The 25,310-nt window shown below is 42.2% G+C and overlaps 1 protein-coding gene across 1 annotated transcript in view; it reads right to left on the bottom strand.

Moving 5' to 3' along the window:
- The window catches only part of SHQ1 (SHQ1, H/ACA ribonucleoprotein assembly factor), a 141,377-nt gene extending 116,594 nt beyond the window's left edge, over window positions 1-24,783 (bottom strand). Inside the window, exons 1-5 of the mRNA XM_049777015.1 lie at window positions 24,594-24,783; window positions 21,172-21,236; window positions 17,718-17,840; window positions 16,390-16,544; window positions 3,136-3,248 (exon numbers count right to left, since the gene is read on the bottom strand). Coding sequence (XP_049632972.1) covers window positions 3,136-3,248; window positions 16,390-16,544; window positions 17,718-17,840; window positions 21,172-21,236; window positions 24,594-24,736 — 599 coding nt within the window. The 5' untranslated portion in view covers window positions 24,737-24,783. The remainder of the gene's footprint in view (window positions 1-3,135; window positions 3,249-16,389; window positions 16,545-17,717; window positions 17,841-21,171; window positions 21,237-24,593) is intronic.
- Window positions 24,784-25,310: the final 527 nt, after the last annotated feature.

Genomic DNA, 25,310 nt, shown 5'->3' with positions numbered 1-25,310 from the left:
AGCTCATATATATATATAATTCTTTGACAGTTAATATATAACATATATCATGGTAGTGATCTTTTCACATCATTCTTAAAATCTTATTCTTAAAAAAACTCCTGTGGCCAAACAGATAGAACAATGGGTAAGCATTTATCTTGCACAGAGCCAGCCCGAGTTCAATTCCTAGCATCCCACATAGTCCCCCCAGCAATCGGCAAAAGTAATTCCTGAGTGCAGAACCAGGAGTACTGCCAAGTGTGGCCCAGAAACAAACAAATAAGCAAAAGAGTTAATGAGTAACTCAAAAACTACAATTAGGAGGCCAGAGAGATAGTCCAGTGGGTAAGGCATTTGCCTTGCAAGTAGTCAAACAGGGTTCAATCCCCAGCACCCCAGATGGTTATGACAGGCATAATTTCTAAATGGAAAGCCAGAAGTAATCCCTAAATGTGGCTGGGTATGGACAAAAGAACTGGGGGGAAAAAATTACAATTATGGCTAGAAAGATAGTACATTTGCCTTGCATATGGCTAACTCCAGCACCCAATATGGTCTTTCAAGCTCAGCCAGGAATGATTCCTGAGCACAGAGCCAAAAGTTAGCCCTGAACATCTCAGAGTGTGACCAAAGAACAGCAACAAAAAATATATATATGCATATGCTACAGTTAACCAAAGTCGTATTACTACAGGAAAGTCACAAAGAGCCTTTACGCCCACTTTCCAGACTCGCTGTGATTAAATTTAAACCCCACATATAAGAACTTTTCCTTCAAAAATGGAAAGTATGTTCTCTATAGACTATTAAAAATAAATGAGCTTCTGGATAAAGAAACAGAGACTTTGATGAAAAATTAAGGGCTACATATAAAAACACATTGCTAACTATAAATTCCCATTTCCTAAATCTCTCAAGCCAGAGTTATTCTTTTCATTTTAGGAGAGATTGGCAGTTGTTCTAATTAGCTCCCTCCCACTTGAAATTTCAGTCTTATAAAATTCATTGTTACTCCTTTGCCTGAGAAAAGTTGCTGACAACGAAATTTCCACTTTAATATGCGGCATGATTTAAATAGGTTTCTTCAAATTACTCTTCAGTGTACCTTTAAAGCCACAATTGTAGAGATAAAGATAATTAGAAATGGCAACATGAATGGAGTCGAATCTCAGATGTCCTCCAAAGTCTTAACATCCCCTGCTCTTATCCCAGTTCCCACAGGGTGCTGAATAGTTTGACCATTCATCAGTACACGCCACTCAATGGATTTGTTACATTTCTGCCCCAATTTGTCTCCCACAGTGTCACAGGAGATAGAATGTTAGTCACAAGAGAAATAGTGGTTAAAGGGAAGAGTGTGCATGAAAAGGAAGCACCAGTGACAAAGGGAAGACTTCTTCAAGGCCCCTCAGGTCCCACAGTAGCCATGTGACCTTGGGCAAGTCCTTCCACTTGCTTTCCTCAGCTGTTCTGAAAACAGTAAAATAATCACCTGATAGCACTTGATAAATGGAAAGCATTATACAACTATCAGGGAACATGATTAAGGCTGCATATATTAGCACTTTAGAAACTGTAAGCCTGGAGCTTAGGAAGAATAATAATTAAGGCTACAAAAACAGATGACACATACTCTAAGAAAGCCAATCGTAGAGGCCAGATGACAATCGCTTCCTCAGAATATGTGCTGCTCTCCCTACCACTGAGCCATGCCATAATCCTTCAAGTGATTAAGTTTCACAGGCAAATACATGCCGGAGGCATATTATGGCTAACAATATAACTACAGCAGGAGGGAAACACAGAAAAATTTAACTTTAGATTCTTTATGAACCCAATCATAAAGAATATTTGGGGCCAGAGAGTTGGCATGGAGGTAAGGCGTTTGCCTTTCATGCAGAAGGTCATTGGTTCAAATCCAGGCATCCCATATGGTCCCCCAAGCCTGCCAGGAGTAATTTCTGAGCATAGAGCAAAGAGTAACTCTGAATGCTGCCAGGTGTGACCCAAAAAAAAAAAAAAAAAATGTGGGCCCGGAGAGATAGCACAGTGGTGTTTGCCTTGCAAACAGCTGATCCAGGACCAAAGGTGGTTGGTTCGAATCCCGGTGTCCCATATGGTCCCCCGTGCCTGCCAGGAGCTATTTCTGAGCAGACAGCCAGGAGTAACCCCTGAGCAAAGCCGGGTGTGGCCCAAAAACCAAAAAAAAAAATAAGAAAATAAAAAAAATAAAATGCCAATTTGAAACAAATGATCAATTACAACTGCAAGTAGGGGAGTGTTAGGAAAATCTTGGATCAATCAAGAACTGCAACAAAGGGATATACAAATTCTTAAAGAAATTGTGGGGGGGCTGGAACAATAGTACAGTGGATAGGATACTGTCCTTGCACATGGCCAACTCTGCTTCAATTCCCAGCATCCCATATGATCCCCTGAGCACTGGCAGGAGTGATTTCTGAATACAAAGTCAGGAGTAACCCCTAAGCACTGCCAGGTGTGGGAAAAAAATTAAAGCATGGTAAATTGGGGTGAGAGAGATAGTTCAACAGACAAGGAATTGATTTCCCATCAGCTATCATTGTGATTTGCGTACACAACCAGGAATGATCCCTGAGCACAGAGCTAGCAGGAAGTCCTATATGGCACAAAAAACCATCCCCGGGTTTTTTTTTTAATATGCCATTAAGTCCAATGAAAACTCTACTTAAAAGAAGTGCAAACACTTTCATGAATTCAGGATTTTATTGTTAAGCCTGATGAGTAAAAAGTTCTCCACTGCTGGAATATGCTACTAAGAAGCAACACTTTGTGGCCAGGATGTGGCTCAAGTAGAATATTTCATGCTTTGCTTTGCATGGTAAGGCTCAATCTCCAGCACATGCCTCTCTTCTAACCAGGAACAGCCCTGGTGGCCTCTAATCATTCTTGGCAGTAGCTCAACCACAACAGAAAAGTAGCAGCAACATTTTAACAAGGAACGCAGAGGTCTAGCAGTTGTATACTAAATCAAAGTCAATCAAGGGTTTGAGCGTTTTACTTATTTCCAGAATCTAAAAGGCACACGGCTTGCTTACCATCCCAAAAAAGACACTCGCATTTCTAAATGGATGGATGTATAAATTATTCCATCCTCAAATACTTCATACTCACAGATAATGATCCGAATCAAATTTGGCTAGCTCAGCAGCCAGGCGTTTCTGCCTTCGCTCAGCTGCAGAAGTGTGGTCTGGATCCTTAATATCAATAATATCACTCAGTTCGTCCTAAAAATACCAAATAAAGAAAGTAAAACTGGGCCCGGAGAGATAGCACAGCGGCGTTTGCCTTGCAAGCAGTCGATCCAGAACCTAAGGTGGTTGGTTGGAATCCCGGTGTCCCATATAGCCCCCCCCAACCCCCCCACCCCCCCCAGTGCCTGCCAGGAGCAATTTCTGAGCAGACAGCCAGGAGTAACCCCTCAGCATCTCCGGGTGTGGCCCAAAAACCAAAAAAAAAAAAAAAAAAAAAAGAAAAAAGAAAGAAAGTAAAACTGCTACTACCCATTCAAGCATAGAAAAACAAACATTTTCACAAAATGCTGAGAAACAGGAAAAAGCTAAGTGATTAGTGAGTACTGTGCTATTTAGCTTAAAATTCATCAAACATTTGTTGAGCATATACTAAGTGAGCATGATTTCATTTAATCCTTACAACAAACAAACTGATGAACATTTACCAAGCTTAACTTAAACTATCAAACTTTTTTTGTGTGTGGTTTTTGGGTCACATCCGGCAGCGCTCAGAGGTTACCCCTGACTCTACGCTCAGAAATCGCTCCTGGCAAGCACGGGGGACCATATGGGATGCCGGAATTCAAACCACCGTCCTTCTGCGTGCAAGGCAAATGCCTTCCCTCCATGGTATCTCTCTGACCCCAGAATAGTCTCATTTTAAGAAAAATAAAACACTCAGAGACAATAGAGATGAGGGCTGGAAGGACCAGCCCATGATAACAAGTTTATTACAAAGACTGGTAAGTGCAGTTAGAGAAATAACTACCTGAATAGCTATCATGACAATGATAGAGAAATACAATGCCTGTCTTCAAGACAGGCAGCATATGGGAGATGTAGGAAATGGAAGGGTAATGGTGGCGGGAAAGTTGCACTGGTAAAGGAGGGTGTGCATTTTATGGCTGAAACCACTTACAAACATGTTTGTAATCATTGTGCTTAAATAAAGAAATTAATTTTTTTCAGAGAACAGAATAATTTACTTAATAATTAATTGTAGCATTTCTGTGAACAGTAGACACTGATATTGCTATTTAAGTTAGTTATAAATATATAATGTATATGCATTAAAAGCATAAATATTTTACATTCATATGCATTTCCTATTTCCATTTTGAGTATTAGGAATAGAATGGACAGTGCTTTCATTATCATTGCCTAAGTTTTTAAAGAAATTATTTTTTTTTTTTTTTTTTTTTTTTTTTTTTTTTTTTTTGGTTTTTGGGTCACACCTGGCAGTGCTCAGGGGTTATTCCTGGCTCCAGGCTCAGAAATTGCTCCTGGCAGGCACAGGGGACCATATGGGGCGCCGGGATTCGAACCGATGACCTCCTGCATGAAAGGCAAACGCCTTACCTCCATGCTATCTCTCCGGCCCCAAAGAAATTATTTTTTAAAAAAATTTAATTTACAAAAATTGGGCTTCAGACCCCGGGATGTAAAAAATAAAAAAATAATTAAAAAAAGAAGGAAGTGACCCTAGCTATTACCTGCAAGTGTGTAGACACTGGGAACAGGAGTGACATGGCCCTCCATGCAAGAACCACAACTAAATGTGTAAGCACCACAACCTAGTATATGTGAGGCACCCCTCCCAATCACAGAGGGAAGGGAAAGAGAAGTAGGAAAGTGCTGCAATAAAATGAGGGATGCTAAGTTAGAAGGAGAAAACTGGGAGAGACTCCCCATGCAATCAACATCTCTGTGTAATTAAAACAAAATACCAAAACCTTCCCTCCCTATCTCTACCTAAATCCACTTAAGTCAAGTAATCTCAACCAAATCAATCTAAACACATTCTAATAAAATGAAAGGGTCCACAGAGCTATGTAGAAGCTGTTGAGTCATTGAACATTGATTACTTCTAACACAAAATACCCCTATGATGAAAAAAGATTAATAATCTCCTAACACTAAAAATTTCCATTCTGGGGACTAAAGAGATGGTACAGCAAGTAGGGAGCTTTCCTGGCATGTGGCTGACCTGAGTTAAATCACCGGCAACACATATGGTCACTTAAGTCCCATCAGGTGTGGCCCCAAAACAAAAGTTAACAAACATAAAGCAAAACTTGTATTTACTCAATGTTTAATCACAATGTACTTCTCTTTAGTCTTAGCAAGCATGTTCCTATAGAAATATTGCAAAAAGTAGTTAAGTCTCAGGGTAACCCATAAGCTTTATTAATTCATATGAAACATGAAATAGAATACACATGATACAAAGGATTGAACAAGGCAGCAACATTTCCATAAGAAAATACTTTCAGGGGCCGGGCGGTGGCGCTGGAGGTAAGGTGCCTGCCTTGCCTGCGCTAGCCTAGGACGGACCGCGGTTCGATCCCCCGGCGTCCCATATGGTCCCCCAAGAAGCCAGGAGCAACTTCTGAGCGCATAGCCAGGAGTAACCCCTGAGCGTCACAGGGTGTGGCCCAAAAACCAAAAAAAAAAAAAAAAAAAAAAAAAAAAGAAAATACTTTCAGAGTGCCAACTGAAACTGCAGAAACATCTTTTTCTAAGCAGGGCAACCTGGACTTCTCTATCTTTCCCACTTTCTCACCTCCCTGACATGAGCCCCCCAGCCACAGCTCTGTTACTGTTAGGAGTAAGTGAAATGATGTCCATAAAGCGTCAGTACAAGGCATGATACCAGCAATAAATAGTTTTCTTTCTGTCTCCCTAGTTCACCATCTCTCTGTCCTCACTGACACATGTAATATATATCCTCTACTTGCTAAAAAAAAAAAAAATAGTAATAAAAAGGTTTTATGTGTATTTTTAAAAGCTAACCCATTGGGTGGGGTGCAGAATGATAGTACAACAAGTAGAACACCTGCCTTACACTCAGTTGACCCAGGTTCAACCCCCATCAACCCCTATTATCCCCTGAACCTACTAGGAGTGATCCCAGAGCAGAGCCAAGGGTAAGCCCTAAGCACAGCTTGGTGGGGGCCAAAGCAAAAACAAAAGAATTTTATTTTATTTTTTGGTTTTTGGGCCATACCTGGAGACGCTCAGGGGTTACTCCCAGCTACGCACTCAGAAATCACTCCTGGCTTGGGGGACCACAATATGGGACATCTGGGGATCAAACTTCAGTCTGTCCTAGGTTAGCATGTGTAAGGCAAACGCCCTACAGCTTTCACCACTGCTCCAGCCCCAACAAAAGAATTTTAAATACATTTAGCTTCATTCATTTTACCTGGGTCAAATATAAGATATAACAGAATGTAACCTATGAGTCTTTTTAGATAATTACATTTCAAGAGATAAAAGAAAAGTAACTTCAAACATTTCAATAGCACTAGAATAAATCCTGACTCTTAGCTGGAATTCATGGCCCACAATTTTGCCTAACCCTGCCCCACTTCTACATTCAGGCTCATACCTAATCTTCCTTTATATCGCAAGACTCCTTCCCATTTCAGAACTCAGAACCTTTGCACTTCCAGTATCCTTCTCATTCTTTAGGATTCAAAGTATAGCCTCTTCAAAAGATTCTTTGAGGTTTCTACTTTAAAATAAAGTGCATGTGGGCCGGGCGGTGGCGCTGGAGGTAAGGTGCCTGCCTTACCTGCGCTAGCCTAGGAGACGGACCGCGGTTCGATCCCCCGGCGTCCCATATGGTCCCCCAAGCCAGGAGCGACTTCTGAGCGCATAGCCAGGAGTAACCCCTGAGCGTCACCGGGTGTGGCCCAAAAACCAAAAAAAAAAAAAAATAAAAAAATAAAGTGCATGTGAGCACACATATACACACCAAATCTGTTACATCCTTTCATCTTTGTCCTTCATTGGTCACCCTGAAATGATCTTATTTATTCTTTATATGACTACTGTCAATAGAATGTTCCATGGCAGGGTCTTGTCTATCTTCTACCACATGGTGTCAGCATTCTATACTGAGTCATTCACACAGTAAATCGTGTGTGGGGGCCTGCTCTTGGTACAGGAGACAGAGGGATGAACACAAGGCCCCTGCTCTCATAGGAATGAAAATTAAATAAAGAAGGATCTAGCCTTCCTCCTTCCACACTAGCCTCCAGACTCAGGGCCTCAACATGCAGCCAAGAAGGAAATAAAAGTTTCCACAAAGTGGCTCTGTGTAAATTGAACTCTAAAAATAAGAGAAGGAAACAAATAAGGAAGCAAATAAAAAAGGAAAGTTACTGAGTGGTAGAGACATCTATTATCAACCAAAGGAAAAAAAGAAAAATAAGGTGAAAATGTTAAGTTGCAATAGGAAGATAATCACTATCTCTCTCTTTTTATTGTTGTTTGTTCTGAGGTCCACACCCAGCTGTGTTAGGGAATATTCATGGCGGGGCTCAGAGGTGCCAGGAATCAAACCCAGGTCAATCCCAAGTAAGACCAGTATCTTCCTCTCTGTTTACTCCTCCCTTCAGCCCCCTGATTCTATCTTTTTAAAAAGCACTGCTAGGGTTAGGGTAGTGAATAATCCACAGTGACAGTGATGTTTAGAACTGGTTACTCTGGGCAAGAACTGGTTGCTAAAAGAGGATAAAGTAAAATACATGGTACCTCTTAATTAGCAATAGTGCAAAACACAGGATCAAAAAAAGAAAAGAGGGCCTGGAGAGATAGCACAGCGGCGTTTGCCTTGCAAGCAGCTGATGCAGGACCAAAGGTGGTTGGTTTGAATCCCGGTGTCCCATATGGTCCCCCGTGCTATTTCTGAGCAGACAGCCAGGAGTAACCCCTGAGCACCGCCGGGTGTGGCCCAAAAACCAAAAACAAACAAAAAAAAAAGAAAAAGAAAAGAAAAGAGAGAAGCTGGAGAGATAGCATGAAGGCAGGGTGTTTGCCTTGCATGCAGAAGAATGGTGGTTTGAATCTGGGCATCCCATATAGTCCCCAAGCCTGCCAGGAGCGATTTCTGAGTGTAGAGCCAGGAGTAACCCCTGAGCACTGCTGGGTGTGACCCAAAAACAAAAACAAAAACAAAAAAAGAAAAGAAAGGCGAGTGAGAGTAAGTATATAAAATGTCTGCCCCAGAGGCAGGCAGCAGGGAAATTGGGGACACTGGTGATGGACAATGTGCACTGTACTGCAAACCAAAGTGTCTAAAAGGAAAAAAGGGGAAGAGAAAGAAAGAGAGATAGTGAGAGGAAAAATGTATGTCCCAGAGACAGGAAGGGGAAAGGGCATGGGGAAGGTGAGAGGGAAACTGAGGTCACAGGTGGCAGGAAATATGCAATGGTGAAGATTGCAGTACACTGTATGACTGTAACTCAATCATGAACAACTTTATCTGTGGGAATAAAACTGTATTATGAACAACCTTGTAGCCACTGTGTTTAATTTTAAAAAATAATAAAAATAATTTTAAATAAAAAGCACTGTTATGGCAACTCATAACTGACCTTTCTAAAGATGAGCATTGCCAACAGAAGACTAGATATGATTTAAATCCAAGCTTTTGTTATCTGCAGAACATTTATGGTTGGAAACTATCCAGTAAAGAACTGAGACCCTCATACAGTAGGTCACTAAAAGCAACAGCCTCCAGTCTCTGTGCAACAAGGGCAAAAAGGCCTGAAGGCCAACTTCCCACTGTGTCTGGCAGCAGTGGACCCGGGAGCTTGCCGAGCTGGCACCCAGAGAACCTAGAATCATTGCTGCTGGCAGCAACCAGTGCCAGAAGCTTGTTGTGAAGCCCTGACTTTGAACATTCAGGGCAATTTTCCAACAGCATCCTGGTGACTGGATGCAATTTCAGAAAAGTTGTGTGTGTGGGGGGAGGGGGGGCTGTGGTATGTGTGTCCCCATAAAAGAAAGTATATATGTGCAAATCCATAATGGATAGAAAGATGAGGGGTGTATGTAAATTCATTAAAAATGTATGTATAAAAAAGTATGTATAAGAACATATAAAGTGTATATGTATAAAACTATTTTTAAAATAAATGAATGGACTCCCCCAAAAGTTAGAGAAGATATCTGAGTATTAGAACTATGGATATATTTTACTTTCTTTGATGTTTTTATAATGAAGTTTGTTTTGTTTGTTTCTTTGTTTTGTTTTTTTGGATTTTGTGGCCACACCTGGTGACGCTCAGGGGTTACTCCTGGCTATGCGCTCAGAAATCTCTCCTGGCTTGGGGGACCGACCATAAGGGACGCCAGGGGATCAAACCACAATCTGTCCTAGGCTATTGTGCGCAAATAAGATGCTTTCTGGCCTGCACCACAGCTCCGGCCCCTCTTTGCTATTTTTATAAAGTAGAATACTCTTTTTTTTATAATAATTTTTATTTTGACCAAAGTGGATTACATATCTTTCTCAGTAATATTTTTAGGTACATATTAACATTGAATCAGGGGAATTCCCACCACCAAAGTTGTCCTCCCTCCACTCCTGTTCCCAGCTTGCATCCCATTTCCCCCTCCCTTACTCCTCAGGCTGCTAGTATAAGTGGTCCCCTCTATGTCTAACTTGCTGTGGATTGGGTATAGATTCTTTTGCTGTTGGCTTTGGATCTGGTGTTTAACACCAATCATTTTTGTTACTACTTAGGGCTCATACAGCTGTTTGGTCTTGGTACCCTCTATTATTGAGAGGCAGAACAAGATGGTTCAAGTTATGTGGTTCTGTTTGAAGAAAAGAAAAACAATAAAATGGGGTATAAATCAATAAGCAGAAAATGGGCAGAGTCCTTAGAGGCTCTCAACATCAGTTTGAAAGAAGAAAGGGAAAAAGGAAGAGAAACACCACAACAATACAAAAAGAAAAATCAAACAAAAAGTCCAATGAGTACTATAGCAATAAAGACAAGTACCATGTAATAACCATTGACCTGAGATAAAAACAAAACAGAGTGTAAAAAAAAATGAAAACAACAACAATATCAAAACGAAAAATAAATAAATAAATAAATAAATAAAGATTATTTTGTGCTGCTTCTTTTTTTTTTCCTGCATAGGCACAGTAAATATTGGAGAAATTAGAAAGGGAATTCCCTTGGCTGAAGAGATACAGGGTTTCTCTGCCCTTGAAGTATACTGTCATGGGAATAACCACAGACTCCTTGTATGTTCATTTACGCTCCCCTAGGTCCTTTTGTGGTGTATGGAAGACATCTGTTCCATCATGGGTGATAAAATCAGACCTCTGTGTCTAGAGATGAAGGTATCTGCACAGGTCAAGGAATGGAGCTTATGAAAAGTAGAATACTCTTAACATTAGTGAAAAAATATTTTTCAAATAAAAGAAAAAGACTATAAAAGGACTAATAAAACGAGCAGTCAATGAAATTTTATGGATATTTTCTCAGGCACAGGCAAAACTAGAAAAACTAAGCTTGTAAGAAAAACTTTTTGAGAAAATGAAGTTTTTAAATACACCATTTTAAATTGCAAGAGATGTTCTCAAAGCTCTTATTTATAGTAATTGTTTTTATTTCTCCTGCTACTTCTCAGAAAACCATTGTGAATCTTATGCAATCACTCTACTTTTAACAAAGCAATACAAATATCACAAATAGAAGAGTTGTAAATGCAAATGAATCCTGAAAATAACACCAAGTAAGTGAAATTCGGGGAAGGGGGTTAAAGGGAAATATATTTGAGACCAAAGCCTAAATCGCTTGCATGTGGCCAACCTGGGTTCAATCCTCAGCACCCCATATGATCCTCCAAACCCACCAGGAGTAATTTCTGAGTGCAGAGGCAGGAGTAATCCCTGAACACCACCAGCTGTGGCCCCAAAACAACAACAAAAATCTCACATACATAATACCCCAGCAACGACTTTAATTCCTGCAGCTTGGTTCATTTAAGATTTTCAAAAGTTCTGGTATTTCCTAATTGTATTAAAAGATACCTCAACTAGGGCCAGAGAGATAGCATGGAGGTAAGGCGTTTGCCTTGTGTGCAGAAGGACGTTGGTTAGAATCCCGGCATCCCATATGGTCCCCCGAACCTGTCAGGAGCGATTTCTGAGCATAGAGCCAGGAATAACCCCTGAGCGCTGCCGGGTGTGATCCAAAAACCAAAAAAAAAAAAAAGATATCTCAACTAAACTACAGAGCTGAAAACTCTGGGACTCTACTAGGGATGGGGTTAGACTGAGCCCTCACAACACACCAACACACACCTATCCTACCACCAGAAAACCTCACAACACCCCATATCTGCAATCTTCCCAGAAGAAAATTGGCCCAGCTTCTCTACCAAACTCCAAAAGAAAACAATGGCTACCAATTCCTCCACCAATAGTCAAAATGAGACCTCAGTAGAATTCTCAGAATAGGTGGAGGCAGATTCTCCTTTCTGCATAAACCACTATAGCCCAGTGCTACACCTACTGACTGAAACAGCCCAGCTCTGTGACTGAAATCAAATACTATGAGCAGCTGAATCTTCTCAGGTGGGAACAAATTATGGAGCTGAAAGCTCTGGGGCCTTTTTTGGAATGGGGTTTGGCCAAGCCCCCTACCACTCATCCTCTGGAACCTCTCTGCCCACACATGCCATAAAATGGCCCAGCTCCTCTACCAAGCTCTAAAAGAAAATAATGGCCACCGATACTTTCCAGGTGAATCCTAGAGCCGATTCCAAGTTCCAAGCTAATAACCTCTGTGAAATCTCTCAAAATGGGGTCGCAGGAGCAGACTCTCCTTTCTACATGAACTACAACAGCCCAACAATATACCCTACACTCTGACTGAAATGGCCCAACTCCACAACTTCACTTATCAAACTGCCAGATTTGTTTGTTTCAGGTCTATAAATCTTGGAAACCTCCCCATTTTATAGTAGTGTTAGCCCAGTAGTATCACAGGAAATCAATGGAAAAGTTACATAAGAATATAACGAACACGGGCCCGGAGAGATAGCACAGTGGCGTTTGCCTTGCAAGCAGCCGATCCAGGACCAAAGGTGGTTGGTTCGAATCCCGGTGTCCCATATGGTCCCCCGTGCCTGCCGGGAGCTATTTCTGAGCAGACAGCCAGGAGTAACCCCTGAGCACCGCCGGGTGTGGCCCAAAAACAAAAACAAAAACAAAAAAAAACAAAAGAAGGTAGATTAAAGTGCTACAAAAACATTAAGAATATAACAAACTCAGTGAATCTAAACAGTAACATAGATGGCTCAACTAGCACCAACCACAGCCCAATAATCCTTAAACACTGACTTTAGTAATTCCAGGAGGAGATGTAATCATTATTTCAAATTGACTATTATTGATCTAAATTGTGATAATCTCGATTTTGTGTTGTAAATAACTTCTGATCTATCATAGAATTGATCTCAGATCACATATAATACTCCTTCATCATCTCAGCACCCTCACAGATATCCTTCTAAAGGATCTTCCCTTACCACTCACACTGATTATATAACCAAGTTCCCTGCTCTCCAGAAGCACTTTGAATCCCAATGTAAAATACACACTTTGCCTGTGTGACCTTTATTTCCAAGTATAGCTTTAGACAGGCAAGCTTTCCAGACTGCAAACTAACTATCCAACGAAGTGAGGTCCATTTGCTATAGTTTCCACTAGAGGTCAAACAGACTCTATTCTAACTACTTCAGAGACCAGGGAATGTGATTTACAAGAGGAAATATGGAGATCTACCATAATTCCACAGAAAATCTGAAGGAAATAGTTTGTCACTATTATCTGCTCCTAAGACAATGCCGATTCTGTTTCCTTTAAGTTTTCAGAGCATTTTCTAATTTTTTAAGAATACAGGTTTTTATTTCTGCATCCAAGCATCTGCTATTCTAACACCTTTGAGACTGTGTGTGTATATGTGTGCATGAACCTAACTGTCACTGAGCTACATTCCCAGGCAATCATCCTAGATTTACTTCTCAAAGAGTTTCCACAGTGTAGCACCTCCTCAAATTTTGAAATGGCCCTATTCAGTAGGAGAATAATTTATACCTATTTTAAAAAAAGAAGACAGAAGATGAAACAAAGGCAAAGAACAGGCCTGACATTTCAAATGCAGAGTGAGAAGTGAAGTTATAACATGAGTGTTCAGGGCCAAAAATAGTGCAGCAGAAGGGCATTTGCCTTGCATATAGCCAACCCAGGTTTGACTCCTGACATCTCATATGGTCCCCTGAGCACTGCCAGAAGTGTTTCCTGAATGCAGAACCAGCAGTAACCCCTGACAGCCAGATGTGGCTCCAAAACAAATAAAGCAAGTAATAATAACATGAGCTCTTTGCCTTTTCAGGGCAGGAAAATATCCTTCTAAACAAACCAAATTCAAAAATATGTTTAACTCCCTCTAATTAGCCAGGGAAGAAGAAATAAAACTGCATCCCTATTTCTTTCATTTAAAACAAAATCTACGGGGCTGGAGAGATAGCATGGAGGTAAGGCGTTTGCCTTGTGTGCAGAAGGACGGTGGTTCAAATCCCAACATCCCATATGGTCCCCGAGCCTGCCAGGAGCGATTTCTGAGCATAGAGCCAGGAGTGACCCCTGAGCACTGTCAGGTGTGACCCAAAAACCTAAATAAATAAATAAAACAGGGCCCGGAGAGATAGCACAGCGGCGTTTGCCTTGCAAGCAGCCAATCCAGGACCAAAGATGGTTGGTTCGAATCCCGGTGTCCCATATGGTCCCCCGAGCCTGCCAGGAGCTATTTCTGAGCAGACAGTCAGGAGTAACCCTTGAGCAACGCCGGGTGTGGCCCAAAAACCAAAATAAATAAATAAATAAATAAATAAATAAATAAATAAATAAATAAATAAATAAAACAAAATCTACAAGCTAGTGGTTCCCAAATACTTTTGTCATATAGCATATGTCATTTTATGTCATATAACATAAAAGAATGTACATACAGCTTAAGTACACAATAATCCAAAAGTTTCTCCTCTCTGTGACATTCATTTAAATGTACCTAATAAAATGACTAAAATGAACAAGAATTTCCTAAACTGTTGAGAAAGAAAAGTATTATTGTTCCCTTTAAGCAGAACTGACACTTAAAATGATCAGGTTTTAACAAAATGTTAGATTTCAATCCCTAACCAAGACAATAGATGTACCTGGGGTCAAGGAGATAGTAGAAAGATCTAAAGCCCAGCCTTTGCCTGAAAGAAGTTGGGTCGGTCCTGATTAAAACATAGTCCCCTAAGATTCTGGGAGAGCCCTGAGCACCATGAGTATGGTCCAATAACTAAAAAATTCCAATTAATTTTTTAAAGAAGGGTCAGGGTCGGGCCCAGAGAGATAGCACAGCGGCGTTTGCCTTGCAAGCAGCCGATCCAGGACCAAAGGTGGTTGGTTAGAATCCCAGTGTCCCATATGGTCCCCCGTGCCTGCCAGGAGCTGTTTCTGAGCAGACAGCCAGGAGTAACCCCTGAGCACTGCCGGGTGTGGCCCAAAAACCAAAAAAAAAAAAAAAAAAGAAGGGTCAGGGTCAAAGAGATAATACAGCAGGTAGGGAGGGCATTGATCTCACATGTGATCAATCCAGGTTCGACCCCCAGCACCACACATGGTCCCCTGAGCCCCTGTAGTAGTAACTTCTGAGCACAGAGCCAGGAAGGAGTAAGCCCTGAACAATACCAAGTATGGCCCAAAAAGATAAAGTACTTATAAGGAGAAATAGTCTAGGGGTCAAGGCACTATACTATATAAGAGCGGATACAACTCACCCCTGTTGGATCTATGGTTCCCCTTATAATTGTCAGGTATAGTCCTGGAGGCTTCCCAACACTACCAGGGTGGCCCCAGTAATCCTCAGCACTGCAGGACAACAAGCAGCACTGCCTTCTCAAGCCAGAACATTGTACCACTGACCTGAATGGCCTAGATTCTAGAATAACTGGGGGTGGTGTCACTAAAACCCCTAAGTTTTAGGGACTTGGAAGGTTCCCACCACCACCACCAAAAAATTAAGCACTTATTATAATAAACACTTTAATCAAAAGACACAAATATATTCTCACCAGGAAATTTCTAGCTCGTTTATGTATAAAGAAGAAAGAACATCATGCTATTAAGTACAAAATTTTCGTTTTTCGGGGCCAGAGAGATAGCATGGAGGTAGAGCATTTGCCTTGCATGCAGAAGGATGGTGGTTCGAATCCCAGCATCCCCCGAGCCTGCCAGGAGCAATTTCTGAGCATAGAGCTAGGAGTAACCCGAATACTACCAGGTGTGACCCAAAAAACAAACAAACAAAAAAATTATTTTTCAAAAATTGAAATCAAGTATGAGAAAAGAAGCACTTCCTTTTATGTTTTGGAAATTTCATGTCCAGAATACTAAATGAAATGGTGGAAAAAATGGGGAGAACATCCTCCATCTGTAAGTACCAATAAGGTCTGGGCAGCACTAGTGGTACAATGGAAGAAACCAAACTTCTATGTAAGAATTATGGAAGAGGATTCCTTTGGCTAAGAATAAATGAAGAGGGGCCGGCGAGGTAGTGCTAGAGGTAAGGTGTCTGCCTTGCAAGCGCTAGCCAAGGAAGGACCTCGGTTCAATCCCCCGGTGTCCCATATGGTCCCCCCAAGACAGGGGCAATTTCTGAGCACTTAGCCAGGAGTAACCCCTGAGTATCAAACGGGTGTGGCCCGAAAAACTAAAAAAAAAAAAAAAAAAGAATAAATGAAGAATTATGGAGGAAGATGAGTGTTGTGTTCTAAATATGCCACTTCATATCTTAAAAGCCTTATCTTGAAAGCCTCTTAAGTATAAGGCAAAAATAAAACATCCAAATGGTAAAACTCTATAAAATAAATCCTTGAATAACAGCATTTTGTTCAATGTCTTTTTGCTAAAACGAAGAGAAGAAAAAGATGTGTGGGGAATCTATGTTAATAAAAACATTCAAGAACCTACTTTCACTCTATTTCCTATCACCAAAGTCAGTTTCCAAGAAACTCTAAGGCAGGGGTCCTCAAGCTTTTTAAACAGGGAGCCAGTTCACTGTCCTTCAGACTGTTGGAGGGCCAGATTATAGTAAAAACAAAAATTATGAACAAATTTCTATGCACACTGCATATATCTTATTTAGAAGTGAAGAAACAAAATGGGAATAAATACAATATGTGGCCCACGGGCTGTAGTTTGAAGACCCCTGCAAGGGCTCAGTGAGGATTTATTACTATATACAGTGTCTTTTAGAGAGCAGCATACCTGTAACCGATGAAACACTCCTGATCGTAAGTTTCCAAATCCATAGTGGCACTGGAGACTCAGAGCACTTTCTGGTATCTCTTCATAAGGGGTCTGTTCCAAATCAAACTCTTCATCATCATATTCTACTCCTTCCTCAGAAATCTCAGATGTCCCTAAAAGGATTAAACAGTCACTTAAGAATTGGATTTCCTAGGTACAACCAGAGAAGAAAAAGTACAGGAAAGAAAGCATGCCTGTCCAGTGCATCAAAAGACAGCCAGAATCTCACTGTCCCACAATTCTAGATAAATGGAGTAACAGAACCATTCCAAAGGTCTATCAACCTAGACAGAATGTATAAATAAATGCAGTGAGAGCAGATATACATAAATAAGTCACAAAAGGTCAAGAAAATTAAGCCTAAAGAAAGAATGTAGTTTATGAATAATATAAACAATACTTTATAAATACATCATTCATATTGCTGTATAAATTAAAAGCAGACAAAACTGAGAGGAGTGGCTCCAGAGGCAAGGAGGAGAGAAAGCTGACATGAAGTCAAGTGTGGTGTTTGAAAAATCCCATCTCATGACCTAAGTGTTGTTCACTTTATATAACTCATTTAATTGTCTTCTTTTGATCTGGTCTCCCAAAAGACCAGCATTTTGACAAAGACTGGTTCAAAAGCTGTGTCTGACTTTCTGATTAACAGAATTCTTTTTTTTTGGTCACACCTGGAAATCGTTCCTGGCAGGCTCGGGGACCATATGGAATGCCAGGATTCAAACCACTGTCCGTCTGCATGCAAGGCAAATACTTTACCTCCATGCTAGCCCTCCAGCCAGAAATAAGTCCTGACCATTGCCAGGTGTGGTCCCAAAACTTTGGCGCTTTTTTTTTCCAGAAATAATAAATGGGGCCAAGAGATAGCAAAGTGTTAGGGTGTTTGCCTTGCATGAGGCCGACCCAGGGCAGACTTGGGTTTGATTCCTGGCATCCCATATGGTTCCCCGAGTCTGCCAGGAGCGATTTCTGAGCACAGAGCCAGGAGTAACCCATGAGCGCCACCAGGAGTGACCCAAAATCCAATAATAATAATTATAAACGGAGTCTACTGTTCTTACCTGTGTAATCACAATGCTGTCATATCTCATCAACAGAATTTTTTGGTCTAAGTTATATATCACTAAATTGGCTATTTTCCATGTTTTCACATGACCTTCCTATCTTGACACCTGAAGTACTATTTCCAACTTTATATTTTATAATATTATTCCTTTTCCACTAGAAACGTAGCTTTCCACATACGGTTCATCTTTACTTCTTCCCAGCTGTGACAGACATACCTACTTCTTCCACAAGTGGCTTTGCAGTCCTGGATTTTCTTGGTGCCAGAAGTGCAGTTAGCAAGTTCAACCCCTCAAAATGCTGGCCAGGAGTTTCTTTGGGCAATCGAATAGTAAAAGTTCCTTAAAGATAAATTTGTGTTATACTTGAAGAGCTTTACGCATTCAAAGATTTCACATATATGGTATATCAAGAAATAATATAATATACAGAGTGATAGCTCTACAGGCTGAAGGACATGATTTATATGCAGGAGGACTGAGTTCAATCCCTTGAACCACATTGTCCAAGTATTCAACAAAAGTAACCCTGAGAAGGTCTGGAGAAATAGTACAAAAGGTAGGGTGTTGTATTAATTATTAATTATAGAGTCCTTGGTGGTCATGGACGGATGGATGAGGCCTTTCTTGGCTCTTTTGGCACCTGCAGCCCCTACGGTGGGTCTGTAGGTATCAGAGTGACAGCAAAGAAATGAACCACAGGCAGTTAGCAGAAGTCAGGAGACATACAGCTTCATTTAGGCCCTAACTGCCATGTGCATATCTCACAAGGCTTCTAAGCTAAGCAGCCTCTTGCCTGTTCCAGCAATTATCCAGTCTCTCCTCTCTCCAAGCTGCTTCTTCCTTGCTGAGCCAGTCTCACCCTACCCCCAGGCAACCCCTTAAATTACCAAGGACAGACTCCTCCCAGTTATGGGAGGGTCTCCCTCTCCAAGTGAGACGGGCAGCAAGTTGGGGGTAGGGTAACAGTAGGGCATTTGCCTTGTACCACATAAGGTCCCCCGAGTCCCACCAGGAATGATCCCTGAACACTGCCAGGTATAGCATATAATCCAAAAAATTTAATATAAATAAAGTTGCCCTCAGCAAAGAGCTAAGAATAGAAAAGGAGGGGCCGGAGAGATAGCATGGAGGTAAGGCGTTTGCCTTTCATGCAGAAGGTCATCGGTTCAAATCCCGGCGTCCCATATGATCCCCCGTGCCTGCCGGGAGCAATTTCTGAGCATGGAGCCAGGAGTGGCCCCTGAGCACTGCCGGGTGTGACCCAAAAAAACCACAAAAAAAAAAAAAAAAAAAAGAATAGAAAAGGAGGGCTGAAACAAAAATAAGTGACTTAACGACTTTCTGTTTCATAAAATTCTAAATTATGCCCTTGATATAGATTTTGTGGATGATAATGAAAATAGGAAATGTTCCAGTTTTTTATAACTACTGATTCCGCTGTCACCTCTATAAGAAAGTAATGTGCTGGGACCCAGAGAGATAGCACAGCGGCGTTTGCCTTGCAAGCAGCCGATCCAGGACCAAAGGTGGGTGGTTCAAATCCCTGTGTCCTATATGGTCCCCCGTGCCTTCGAGGAGCTATTTCTGAGAGAAAGCCAGGAATGACCTCTGAGCACTGCCGGGTGTGGCCCCAAAAAAAAAAAAAAAAAAGTAATGTGTTAACAATATAGAACCCTTAACAGTACTGAGATTAAAAGTCCATGCCCGGCCCGGAGAGATAGCACAGCGGCCATTTGCCTTGCAAGCAGCCGATTAAGGACCTAAGGTGGTTGGTTGGAATCCTGGTGTCCCATATGGTCCCCCGTGCCTGCCAGGAGCTATTTCTGAGCAGACAGCCAGGAGTAACCTCTGAGCACTGCTGGGTGTGGCCCAAAAACCAAAAAACAAAAGTTCATGCCAAAATTTCTAAAACTCAATGACCTGAGAAGGTAATAGATAAGTATTCGCCAGCTACTTACAGGTAGCTATTTTTTGGGGGGTGGAGGGGTCACACCCACCAGTGCTCAGGGATTACTACTCCTGGCTCTATGCTCAGAAATCACTTCTGGCAGGTTCAGGGGACCAAACAGGATGCCGGGATTCGAACCACCGTCCTTCTGTATGCAAGGCCCACAGGTAGCTATTTATAAAATATATTTCTTACACTGGCATTGAACAGCGAAAGAAATCAGTATAGCTAATCCAATGGAGAATAAGAGCAGTTCAATACTAAATAAAATCTAAAGTCCTAAATTTGGTCTAAGTCTGATATAAATTTTGTCTTTGGGGGGACCACACCCACAAGTGCTCAGGAGTTACTCCTGGCTCTCTGCTCAGAAATCACCCTGGCAGGATCGGAGGACCATATGGGATGCTGGGATATGAACCACCGTCCTTCTGCATGCAAATGTCTTACCTCCATGCTATCTCTCTGGCCCCCATATTTTAAAATATCTCTTTCTATAGCCTAAAAGACATTCTAATATATCTAATACAACTAACACCCAATATGCCTCTATACACAATGTTCCTAAATGCTTGGGTAATCTTACATTTTAACTTTGCTTCAATAAGCAGCCTACCTAGAATTCAAAGCATAGGTTACTACCTAGAAAGGCAGTTTTATTATATTTTCCTTATCAGCATTAATCATTTTACATGTGAGTTTTGCTATTTATTTTGGGGGGTTATGGGGTTTTTGGGGGGGGTTGTTTTTGTTTTGGAGCCACACCTGATGACGCTCAGGGGTTACTCCTGGCTATGCACTCAGAAATTGCTCCTGGCTTGGGGGACCATATGGGACACTGAAGGATCAAACCGCAGTCCGTCCTTGGCTAGCGTGCACACCACCGCTCTGACCCCGTGCTTTTCTATTTAATTCTCAACCGATCTTTCCACCCCTGCCCTGGTTCACTAAAGTCAATTAATAGTCACCAGATAAATTACACAAGAATATAAAAATTTTGCTTGGAGCCACAGTGATAACACAGGGGTATTTGCTTTGCATGCAGCCAACCCAGGAAGAACTCAGGTTCAATCCTTGGCATCCCATATGGTCCCCAAACCTGCCAGAAATAATTCCTGAGCACAGAGCCAGAAGTAACTCCTGAGTGTAGCTGAGTGTAGCCCAAAACAAACCAACAAACAACAAAATAAGAATGAGTATTTAATTTAATTTAATTTTACTTTAAATACTTTGAAGTATTTAAAAATACATATCGTTTTTATACCCGCAGACTGGCAGCTGTTAACCACTGCTTAAAAGATTTAAATTTTACTTTTGTGTGTGTGTGTGTGTGTGTGTGTGTGTGTGTGTGTGTGTGTGTGTGTGTGTGTGTGTGGTTTTTGGGTCAAACCCGGCAGTGCTCAGGGGTTACTCCTGGCTCCACGCTCAGAAATTGCTCCTGGCAGGCACGGGGGACCATATGGGATGGATTTGAACCAATGACCTTCTGCATGAAAGGCAAACACCTTACCTCCATGCTATCTCTCTGGCCCCTAAATTTTACATTTTAATTATCCCAAAATCTACATGTAATAGGCACTGACCAATAAGACATGATAGAGTAACAGGAAAAATTACATTTGCAAAACATTAAAGATCCATACAGCATCCTGAAAAAATGTTATATAGGTAGTCTAACATGAAAAATCAAGAGAAGAAAACTAACAAAATTTTCAAAGGCCATACCTTTGTCTGCATCATAGGTTCCTTGTTCATTTCCATTTTCTATAATTCTCCCAGGAAGGGTTAATCTGCGATTTAATATAAAGCCTCGTAAAGTCCTCAACTTACAAAGCAGCATAAATAACTATCAATGTTACATATACTTACCTGCTGAATATATATATATATATATATATATATATATAAATTTAAAAGAATTAAAGAATTTAAAGAAATTTCTCAGAATTTCTTTAGCGTTTTAAAGCTAAGTATTTTAAGAACCAGAGAGTACAGGTGATAAGGCACTACCTTTGTCGGTACCTAATCCAGTTTCAATCCTTGGCACCACATATGGTCCCAGGCGCCCCAATTGGTGTGATCTTTGAGTACAGAGGCAGGAGCAAACCCTGAAAACTGCTGGGGTGACCCCAAAACAAAAACCAAAAAAAGATTAAATAAATAACTTACAATTTCTTCCCTAGAAGTTGGTCCTATAGTAAGTTCTTCCCTGTTAAATTTATGGGTTGTGCGTTCCACAATCCCCAGAGAGAGAGAAGGATTCCCAGGTCCCCTGTCCATGCAGGACAGGAGATGAATGTCCCCAGCAAATCCGACACAGGAAGTAATCCTCACACGGTTGGGAAGGAATAGAGGGCAGAAAAATAACCGCAAGCTGTTCACCCACAAGACAGTCACTCCACTACATGGATCAGATCCACAAGCCAAAATATCAGGCACCTGGAGGGCCTTTACTGGGATAAACAAAGCCTCCTCCTGAAGGGGAGGGGGAAAAGCCAAATGAGAAAACAATGGGAAAACATCTTTTTTACAGGAAAAATTGGAACTAATTGAGAGACATCTAATTAGAAGGCAATATAAGGACCAATCCAAAGGCCTCTACCAACACTTCCCCACATGGAAAGTTCCATTTCCTTTCTCTTCTACTTTCCAATAAACTTTTCTACTTTCAAAATAAATAAATAATAATATTTCTTCCCTAGCTAAGACAAACAAAACAAAAGATCTGTTTGAGTAACTCCTAGACACCAGTGAAAGATATTTTAAAAAAGTCATTATAAATAAAAGTTTATCACTATGGTTTAGTATTTATCCCTCCCTAATGAATGAGAGATACTTAAATATCTGGTGCTTGACACAGCAGAGGCTCAATTAAAAAAATATATTACCTTGGATCTGGAGTACAGCAGGTAGAGTGCTTGCATGTGCCCAGTGGATTCTGTCCCCAACACTATATGAGTGATCCCTGAGTGCAGAGTCCAGGAGTAAGCCCTGAGCACTGCCAAGTGTGGCCCAAACCCCCAACCCCAATTTGCAAGTAACTGACTAAATAAATAAATAAATAAATAAATAAATAAATAAATAACAGAACAGGGCCGGAAGTAGTTTAGTGATGGAACATTTGCCATGCATACAGAACATCCTTGGGAGAGGACTCAAGAGGGAGAGAAGAGGGGCCAGAGAGATAGCATGGAGTTTGCCTTGCATGCAGAAGGACAGTGGTTCGAACCCCAGCATCCCATATGGTCCTCCGAGCCTGCCAGGAGCGATTTCTGAGTGTAGAGCCAGGAGTAACCCCTAAGCGCTGTGACCCAAAAAAATAAAAGAGAGTGAGAGAGAGAGAGAGAGAGAGAGAGAGAGAGAGAGAGAGAGAGAGAGAGAGAAGAAGAAGGGAAGGAGGGAGGGAGGGAGAAAAAGTGAGAAAGAAGGAAGAAAAAAAGGAAGGAAGGAAGGAAGGAAGGAAGGAAGGAAGGAAGGAAGGAAGGAAGGAAGGAAGGAAGGAAGGAAGGGAGGGAGGGAGGGAGGGAGGGAGGGAGGGAGGGAAGGAGGGAGGGAGGGAAGGAGGAGGGAGGGAGGGAGGGAGGGAGGGAGGGAGGGAGGGAGGGAGGGAGGGAAGGAGGACCCCTAGTACTACTATTACCATTTAGGACCGCAGCACCCTGCGTATAGCCCTGATGGTTCCTGAGCACAGCCAGGGTACCCTGTGATTTAAGCAGCACAGTACTGCAGGGCCCACACACTGAATTTTCCCACATAGCTTTCAGTATATCACTGGGAATACCACCAGCTCCCTGGACACTGCCTAGGATGTCTGGCAAAAGAAAAATAAATGCCTTTTAAAAAATTTAAGTTAAGTATACTCTCTTACCATTAGGTCATTAATTGTTCTCTGGAATATCTTAACAAGAAAACAGGGAGGAGTGGGAAGAGGGCTTGAGCTACCTTGTCTAGAGACCCAATCTCTAACAGAAGCACAAGCCAAAGCAAGCAGAAGGAGGTCCAGAGGCTGAGAGGAGAGCTGCCCTCCCACAGCCCATTCCCCTCTCCCTTGCAACTTTGATGGATGACAAAAACCAGTAGGTGGAAAACTCAAGAAACTGAGAAATCGGAGGGGTTTAGAAGGATTTAGCTAATGAGGCATCAAGTGAGCCATGGAAAGTGAATTCCAGCAGGTGGAAAGCAAATGGTCTACTAAGACATGGATAAGCAGAAGGTTGGCTGGGAAAGGGCCCAGGACAGGGTCCACCAGACAAGTAGTGAGCAGAAAGACACCAAGGCAGAAGGATGTAGGGGAGACGCACAAAGATTAAAACTAAGGAAAAGAGCAAGAAAGGAAGGGAGAGAGGTACACGAGGACAGGACACAGCCCTAAGCACCACGTTTTAAAGTGGCTGCGAGATCTAAGTAGGCTTTATTTTAAAAAGAAAATGGAGGAGCCGGAGAGATAGCACGGAGGCAGGGCATTTGCTTTGCATGCAGAAGAACAGTGGTTCGAATCCCGGCATCCTGTATGGTCCCGCGAGCCTGCCACGAGCGATTTCTGAGCATAGAGCCAGGAGTAGCCCCTGGGCACTACTTTGGTGTGACCCAAAAACAAAAACAAAAAAGGGAATGGAGGGGCCGGAGAGATAGCACAGCGGTAGGGTATTTGCCTTGCATGTGGTCGACCCAGGAGGGAGGGACCCGGTTCGATTCCCGACATCCCATATGTTCCCCCAGTCATCCAAGGGCGATTTCTGAGTGCAGAGCCAGGAGAAACCCCTGAGCAAAACTGGGTGTGGCCCCCTAACCAATAAATAAATAAATAAATAATAAAGTTTTAAAAATAAATAAATAAAAAGGGAATGGAGAAAGGGTGAACAGACAGCACAGAGCGTTTGGCTGGGCACCTGGCTGACCCGGGTTCGATCCCGGGCATCCCATATGGTCGCCCAAAAAGCCAGCCAGGAGTGATTTCCTGAATGCAGAACCAGGAGTAGCCCCCCCTGAGCATTACAAGTGTGGGCCCCAAGAGCAAAATAAATAAAATGAAATTTGGAAAGAAAAAAAACTGAGGAATGAGAAATGAGCCTGCAAATGAATGAATGAATGAATGAATGAATGAATGAATGAATGAATGAATGAATGGGTGAGACCCCCGGACTCGCCTGAGAAAGTAGGGCTTGGCGTAGAACCTGAAATCGTCCCCCTCGAAGTACACGTCGAACTCGGACACTCGGGCATAGGGGACGCGGATGACGAGGGTCAGGAAGTCGGGGTCCTGGCTGAGGTCGAACGCGGGGGTCAACATCGCCGAACTGAACCCAGAAACCCGCAGCTCCCGCCACTCACTCGCAGCCTGTCACGCTGAGGGTGCTCCGCACGGCACTTCCGGCTCAAGGCGGAAGTACGCCTGGGGAGGCGGAAGTCCCGCCCCCCAAGTCTGTTGCCTAGGAGACGGGTGCCGGTTGCCTAGGAGACGGACGCTCTCAGGGACCCGGGGAGGGGAAGTGGAAGAGTGAAGAGTGGAGAGTCACGCTTAGGGCTCTGGAAGTGTGGCATCGCCCAATCCAGTTTCAATCCCCAGCATCCCAAATGGTTCCCTTAGCCATGCCAGAAGTAATTCCTAAGTACACAGCCAGAAGTCACCTCTGAGCACCACTGAGTGTGGCACAAACCCCAATCCTTCAAATACCATGGCATGGAGACAGAGTAATAGTTACAATAGGTCGGGTGCTTAGCTTGTAAGTGGCTGACCTTTTAAGAGTCTATCCTTGGCACCCTTGAGTCCCTCAAGGAGTGATCCCCAAGTGCAGGAATAAGCCTAGAACCAAGAATAAATCCTGAGCACTGCTCCAAAACAAACAAAATGAGCATGAGATTTT

Source organism: Suncus etruscus, chromosome 7 (assembly GCF_024139225.1).
Source record: "Suncus etruscus isolate mSunEtr1 chromosome 7, mSunEtr1.pri.cur, whole genome shotgun sequence".
In the NCBI taxonomy this organism is placed as follows: Eukaryota; Metazoa; Chordata; class Mammalia; order Eulipotyphla; family Soricidae; genus Suncus; species Suncus etruscus.
Note: the sequence above shows the minus strand (reverse complement) of the source record. Positions and strands in the feature narration are given on the sequence as shown.